A 7,847-nucleotide genomic window follows, 5' to 3' on the forward strand; every position below is an offset into this window, starting at 1 on the left:
ATGCCGAAAAAATTTCTCAAGGAGATTGACAAGGTGCGGCGGCGTTTCCTCTGGGCGCCGGAGGAGGAGCTGTCCGGTGGCAAATGTAAGGTGAACTGGTCCAAGGTTTGCTCTCCGCTGGACAAGGGCGGGCTTGGGGTCCTCGATCTCGAGCGTTTCGGCAGAGCTCTCCGGCAAAGGTGGCTCTGGCTCACATGGAAGCACCCGGAGAGGCCATGGGCGGGCATGGAAGTGCCGTGCTCGGAAACAGACAAGGCGTTCTTCAGCGCGGCTACGTCAGTCACCGTTGGAAATGGCCAGACAGCTCGTTTCTGGACCTGCTCCTGGCTGCCAACGGGCACGCTCAGGGTGCTGTTTCCCGCTCTATATCAGCACTCGAAGTGGAAGAATAGGAGTATGGCCGATGCCCTGCATGAGGATCGCTGGATCCGAGACCTGGCGCATGGACAGACAGACCTGGTGGTGCAAGACTGCGTGTGTTTGGCACGGCTGCTGCGAACTGCTTCGATCTCCCTCAACCTGGACTCCGCAGATGAAATTAGTTGGAGTCTCGAGGCCAATGGCTGCTACTCGGCATCGTCAGCATATCGAGCACAATTCCAGACCAACCACGGCTCGGTTTTCCCACAGCTCATTTGGAAAACATGGGCGCCCGGGAAGCTGAAGGTTTTCTGCTGGCTGCGGATGCTGGATAGGTTGTGGTGCAACGACCGACTGCAGCGACGAGGATGGCCAAACTCATATTTCTGCCAATTCTGTATGCAGAACCTTGAGACTGCTGAGCACGTTTTCTGGACATGCCCGTTCACTGCATCACTCTGGAACAGCTTGTCGACATGGCAAGGCTGTGAGGCCCTGAGGACGCAGCCTGAAGACAACGACACAACGACAGCTGATCGGGTGTCGCGGATTGTGGGGAGCACAAAGCCAGAGTTCAGAAAGGGCATCAAATCACTGGCGATGTTGACGCTCTGGGAGATCTGGTTGCACCGCAACAGTTGCACTTTTAGAGAAAAGGAGCCCTCCGCGACGGCGGTCATGCAGGCGATCAGGAGAGGTATTGACCTCTGGCGCCAAGCTGGTGCATCCTGCCTAATGCACCCGTTCACTCTGCCTCCAGAAGGGATAGGCTGATCGTTTTGCCACTGTATCTTCTCCTAGTGGGCTTGTAATCTTTTCCTCCTTCCTCCTTTTTCTTTATCTTTCTCTCTGATCTGCGGATCAGCCCCATGTCTCTGTTTTTCCACATGCTCTCTGCTATGATCAACATGAAACACCAGCATCCAAGCTGGGTCTTTAAAAAAAACAATTCTGATTCCCTCCGGGAGACCTATGAACATCAGTTGTGGTCTCCGCGGCGCCCGTGTGCGTTCGGAAGCTTCTGCTGCTGGACGATGAGTCGCGCCGGGAGTTGCCGGCCAGTGCCAGAGCCTCCGCAGCTGCGGCACCGCTTGCGGCCGGAGCCGGAGCACGTCCCGCAGCCGACGTCGCCGTCGGACCAACGGCTGCAGAGGCACTCCTCCCGGCCGGTGCCGCGGCACGTGGAGCAACGGGGCCGTGCGTTCCACCTGTACGCCGCCGGCAGCCCGTCGCCCGTCGTCCGGTTCGCCGTCGCCACGCCCGCCACGCCCGCCAGCATCCCGAGGCCCGCCGCCGCGATCACCTCGGGCGCCACCATCTTCACAGAAGAACCAATCCAAGAACCTTTCTTGCCGTATGGTGCTGGTAGGAGTGGAAGAAAAGATTTTGGATGGGTGCCAGTGGTCGGGGTGCGTCGGTTGATTTATAGGACTTTTTCCGGTGGTGGATGCTGGGCTCGCTTAGTCTAGCAGCTTGGAGAGTAGCCGAGCCGCGGAAGGGATGGCGTGTCGCCTATACTCTGCTCGGCGATTCTGTTTCGGTTTCGTGCGTGCGTACTGCAAGCCATGGCTGCTTGCTGGCTGCTCCACGTGGATTTACGTGCTCCATTGCCGTCTCCACGCTACGGGACGTATTCGCAGCAAGGCATATGGTTTGTCCTCTGCATTCTTATGAATTCCGTTAACGTTTACTCCTAGTTGCAACATACTGTTGGGTATACGTCGCGGACAGGATGGAAGCGCGTATGCATGTCTCAACCGTCGACCAAAAGCTCACTAACAGCCAAACTATAGCACAAACGCCACATCGCCACTGCATCCTAAATTCCCCAAGTGCTATATTTTTCGCTGTCGTATATGCATTGAGCTATAGTGGGGTCATTGCCTACTGGGTTCGTTCCCACGTTGATTAATGGGTACCGCTAGGGATCATCTTGCTATTGTAGTTTTCTGCAGGAGAGGCTTTGACTAAAGGCATCTTCAATGGCAACCCGTAAAATGTCTTCCGCATCCGTCCATAGATAGAGGGACCAGTCCGCGGACACGGATGCGGGAGGACGGCATCTAACGCCAGCCGCATACATTTTCAACCGAACGAAATTCGTGCAAAAATGGCCGGATTTCATATAAAAAGGCGGATTTTTATATAAACAGTACATTTACATCAACGACGCTAGTCCGGCTCCGTAGGTATAACTAATACCTAATCTAAATGGCCGCCCGCGGATCCCTTTGTGTTCCTCATGTCCGGCAGCCCGATCACCGGACTGTCGGGAGCCACAGAGGTATATGCTTCAGCGCAAAGGACGGCTCGCTTCTGCATCGTCATCGGAGCGGAACCCCGGCTGATGCTTCATCGGTAGGGGAAGGGGGGCGCTTCCGCTTCCGTGGAGCTCATGCGGGCTGTGAACGTCGCCGTCGCCTCGGCAGTGGACTCCCGTGTTCTACTTCTTCTCGATGATAGCGGCGGACGCGGGGGCGCCGGCCACCGACCCAAGTTGTAGTCTCCGCGCACCCGGCTCCTATCTCCGCCTGCATGGCACGGTCGCACGCACGGGAGGCGCGGTCACACGCACGGGAGGCGCGGCCGCAGACACGGGAGGCGTGGTCACACACACAGGAGGCGCTGCCTTAGACACAGGAGGCGTGCGTGAGTCTATTGGCGAGGAACCAGAAGGTGTGCGCGTCACCAGAACTGGTAGTGGCCGCATCGTCTGCGTCGGAGCGTGGCGGGTGCGCGAGCCAGGGGTGCAGGACATGGGTGAGTGGGCGCGTTGCGGGCGCGGCGTGGCGCGTGTGCGCTTGCACGTATAAGACTCCCATACCCCTGTGTACTGTTGTGTGGCTCGAGTTGTTGCTTGGGGAAAAAAGGCCGTCGTTGCAGCGGGCGTTCGAGCGCCAGAACGCCCGTGTCCAGCTTCTTCTTCCTCCTTTTCTCTTCTTGGGCTTGTGCCAGAGAGAGTGAGCGTGAGAGAGAGAGAGAGATGGGACGAGCTAGGGGGTTGAAGAAATCCCTACAGTGATTTAAGTTTCGTGCGTGTGTGGGGCTGTGGGCCAGCGACTTGTCTGATGAACCAATTTTTTATATCCGCTAGGCCTGGGGGTTGGGGGGGGCTGCAAGGAACCAAGCACGCCCTATTGCTACTGCATTACCATGCAGTAGTTTCATGGGACCAACCGGTGACTCGATAGAAGCCCATACACATGGTGTAAGACAAATAAATGATGCAAGGATATCTCTCCTTTTGTTAATATACATTATTGCTAGATGGAGACCATAATATTTAAATTATGCATGTTACACTATTAGGGAAAAGCTTATAGGCAGACGCTTACTAGTAGCGCGGGTTTATACCCCTCGCTACTGCTAATTACTAGTAGCGCATGTTTTGACCCCTCACTGCCACTAAGTTGATAGTAGTAGCGCGGATTTTTACCCCTCGCTACTACTAAGTGATTTTCACCGTGCCTTCCGGGACCAGCCGTAGTAGTAGCGCTGGTTATAAACCCACGCTACTACTAAGTTGATAGTAGTAGCGCGGGTTATAAATCCCAGGCTACTACTAAGTGGTCTCTACCGTGCACCCCAGGACATGCCATAGTAGTAGCGTGGGTATAAACCCAGCGCTACTATTATCAACCCACCGACACATGTATAAACATAGCGCACGGAGGCCCAATCCCACACCCACACTCTCTCGATTTCACTTCTCCCTCCCACCTGCGACGCCCTTCCTCGCCCACCGCAACTGTCGGCCTCGCAGCTCGACGTCTCCCTCAAATCCGGCGACCTCCTCTTCCACCGTAGCCCCTCCTTCCTCCTCCTCCTCCTCCGCTGCTGGAAGGAGAGGAAGATCCAGCAGAGCGCCGCCCATGACGATGGCCAAGTCTCTGATGGACGCAACCCATGGCGTCATCTAGGGTTTCGGCTCCAATTTCGGTGGCCACTGGTGAGTTGCTGCACCTACTCCTCTCTATCTCTCTCTTCCTCTTATAATCCTTGTCTCTTTTTTTGTAGCAGTAGCAAAGGAGAGGTGTGGAGAAGAGTTGGATGGGGAAGCACCCTCTCCATGGACGACTTCATCCCCTCTAGGATCAGCATCGGCCATGGATGAAGAGGACGATGACACCTAGCAGCAGCAGCCATGGCTGGAACTTATTTTTTTTCCTAATTAGTTAGCAGTAGCGAGGGTCCAGAACCACGCTACTACTAGTTAGTAGTAGCGCGGGTGGTATCCACACTACTACTAACGGACGTAGTAGTAGCACGGGTGGCACCCGCGCTGCTACTACCAGTTAGCTGTAAGACCGTATCAGTAGCGCGGGCACCCGCGCTGCTACTACCAGTTAGCTGTAACACCGTATCAGTAGCGCGGGCACCCGCGCTACTGATATACCTAAAACCCGCGCTACTGCTAGGCTTTTCCCTAGTAGTGTTATCTTAATTCTCTCTCTAACACACCCTTGATTGGAAATGTCCATGCATGCTTTAGTTATTAGTATAGTTGATTTCACGGTTACGCAAGAATGCTAAAGAAGACCATAAGGCCATGAACCGGTAATGTTAATTTTACTATGAAAGTATTGGAGTTCCCTAAAAAATAGAAGTATTGGAGTACTAATTCTTTTTCTACAATTCAAATTAATATATTATCATTAATGCCTCGCGTACTTGCTCTGGTATTTAGTCACAAGATCATATATTAATTCACGCTCACCAACTCCTTCAAAGATAGATGGAGAAAATATTTATGTCCTTATTTTGTACACCTTCTAACATACATATAAGTATTGAGACCTCCATTGGTTGGATAGGGTAAGATGGGAGCACATTGCAAACTTAGATCTAGTTAGAAAGGTAGAGCCGGGCAAGGATCTCCTAGTTTGCACTACTAGAGAAACTAAAGCTTCTACATATGATGGTTTAGAACTAATGTTGGGAATGAGGGGAGCCAGAAAATATTCTCTTTGGATGAGCCCACGATATGGGGAAGCACCTCCTGATCATGAAATCCATTATCAACTCGTCACAAAATAGTCTTAGCACCATCACTTTATGTGTGATACCTTATTGGTGTGTAACCATTCTGAACTATTTATGTCTTCTCTGGTTGCGGGTGGTGAGTGCCATCAAGAAGATGGTGATAACTTCTCCGCTCGTGAGTTGGAGCTCTTTTACATCACTCTTTTGCTCATCAACCCTAGATATGAGTATCAAGCCATTTTGACCATCCATACGTAAGGGTAACTTGGTCATTTTTGATAGGGTATATTAGAAATTTCATGTTATTCCAATACACCCCACTACTCCACAAGTGCCCCTAAACAAATTAATAGCTTGCAATTGTTTGCCCTTGCGTAGCATCGATTGACTAGTGCTTCCGATGCTAATGTCGAGCCACCACCATCCTTCACCAGCATTGACTCGCATCACGGCCACCTCTAAATCAAGTGCATGCAAATATTTAGGGAGAATGCATGCGTATTTTCTTTACTTACATAACAAAAGTAAAGCAGGGCAACAATTTATGTTGTGACACCCAAAAATCCAGTACCTGAAAGTGGCTCTGAAGAAAATCATCTCCAAGAACGATACAAAAAGTACGATGTCAGTTCTCTAATATATTTAATTAATGCAAAATGAAGATGACATGGACATTGCTTCAGTTGACAATCTGCACACTTTATCAGTGCATGAGCTTATAGTTATTGTAGTTTTCTGAAGGAGAGGTTTTGCCTAAGCTTGTAGATATAGTACGATTGAACCAATATTGTAACAAGAGAACTAATGAATCAAGACGTTCGAAATGGATTATCTGATTGCAGTGAATTGCATGTTAACATGAAAGTTTTCATTTATTGTTTTCACGGTGCAAAAAGTTTTCATATTTTTCTCCAATATGCAGACAATCTGTGCATCCTTATATAATGTAAAAAGACAGAGTAGCAAAGATTTCTATCGTGTTCAATATTCCAGAATGTATTCTATTTGGCACTTGATTTTAACACGCTATGTGAGTTCCCGCAAAAAAGAACATATAGAACATGTTATGCAGTTTTGTTGACACCATTATTTGTCATTTTGCTTAATCATATTGATTTGGTGTTCAACTAAATAAATTTTATAGCACATCGTATTTTATCATTTGGATGCTAGAAATTGTAAGATGTATGTAGCATGTGTGTACGAAATTGTGTAGTGTATGCGAAAGATGTATGGAATATATATTGTGAAATGTATCTTATGATGCCCATGTTTGACTCAAGGTACGTGTTGTGCATTTTGCAAGCTATCATTGCGTGAATGCCATCATATCCAGTTGGACCTCACTTAGCTCATGATAAACACACTACCTATCATTTAGCAACAAATATCACATCAACTTCAGGTTGTTCTTTTCATCACCTTAAGTAGTGTATCTTAATACTTCATTGTGGTAAATCATGTGGAAGAATTGTAAAATATAACATTTGTTGTTATTGTATATGCTTATTGTTTCGGGTTTAAAAAAAGCATGCCCACAGATTTTAAAATGTTGATTTAATTATAAAAGGTGTCCACGCAATTAAAAAGATCATACAACTAAGAAAACGATTCATGAATTTAAATAAAGTTTGCATAAGTGCTCACTCATTAACAAGAATGTTTATGTAAAATTTCAAAATTGTTCTCTCATTTTAATAAAATATGGTCACACATAAAAGGCATGCATATAATTTTATAGAAGAGTTCAAATTTTTTAATGTTCACATAATTTAGAAAAGTTTCGCATATTATCGAAGAAATGTGCACATGTTTAGGAAGTGTTCATATATTTTTCTTAAAAGTCATACATTTTGAAAAACTTAGTGTAAATTTAAAAAGTATTCACATATTTTTGACAAAAAAATTACGTAATGTTTGAAGATGCTCAGTCATTTTAAGAGATGTTACAAAGGTATCACACATTTTATAAACAAATCATGCAAATTCCAAAAAAAAGAAAAATTAATAAAAATGCAAAAAAATAAAAAGGGAATGATAAAAAGAAACTTAATAAGGTAAAACAGAAAAAATGAAACATGGAAAACGAAATAATTGCGGTCTAGAGAAAACTAGAGACAAGTTTTTCTTAGAATCACATGGTCATTTCGCTCTATAACAAGGGGTGCAATAGAGGGATCTCATGGCTGAAGAATCCACAAGAATTGACCATGTTCGAGGGACAAAGCACTCTTTAGAATATTGTGAGCAAGAACTAGAGGCAACTAATACCTCCAGAGGATAAAAGGAAGGAAAAATGCCACTACTGGGGCACAACCTAAGTCGGGAACACTAGAGGAGTGTGTGGCGTATGTTTCACAATAAGCTGGATATAGCCTTTGCATCAAAACATGACCGTCATAATAAGTAATGCACACACACTCCTTTAATTGACAGGAATTATATAAGATTTTTTTAAGATTTGGACCCTTAGGTATCTTTCCAATGATGCGGATCCCTAGGAA

The 7,847-nt window shown here is 47.4% G+C and overlaps 1 protein-coding gene across 1 annotated transcript; it reads right to left on the bottom strand.

Annotated features, from left to right (window-relative positions):
- Window positions 1-815: 815 nt before the first annotated feature.
- LOC123141872 (uncharacterized) lies at window positions 816-1,734 on the bottom strand. Its single transcript, XM_044560940.1, has one exon. It carries the CDS (start codon window positions 1,676-1,678, stop codon window positions 1,340-1,342), a length of 339 nt encoding a protein of 112 aa, XP_044416875.1. The 5' UTR covers window positions 1,679-1,734; the 3' UTR covers window positions 816-1,339.
- Window positions 1,735-7,847: the final 6,113 nt, after the last annotated feature.

This window comes from Triticum aestivum, chromosome 6D (assembly GCF_018294505.1).
Source record: "Triticum aestivum cultivar Chinese Spring chromosome 6D, IWGSC CS RefSeq v2.1, whole genome shotgun sequence".
NCBI lineage: Eukaryota > Viridiplantae > Streptophyta > Magnoliopsida > Poales > Poaceae > Triticum > Triticum aestivum.

Excerpts from the sequence above, each read along its gene's own strand:
- LOC123141872 (XM_044560940.1), bottom strand. The coding sequence starts at position 1,678 with ATGGTGGCGCCCGAGGTGATCGCGGCGGCGGGCCTCGGGATGCTGGCG.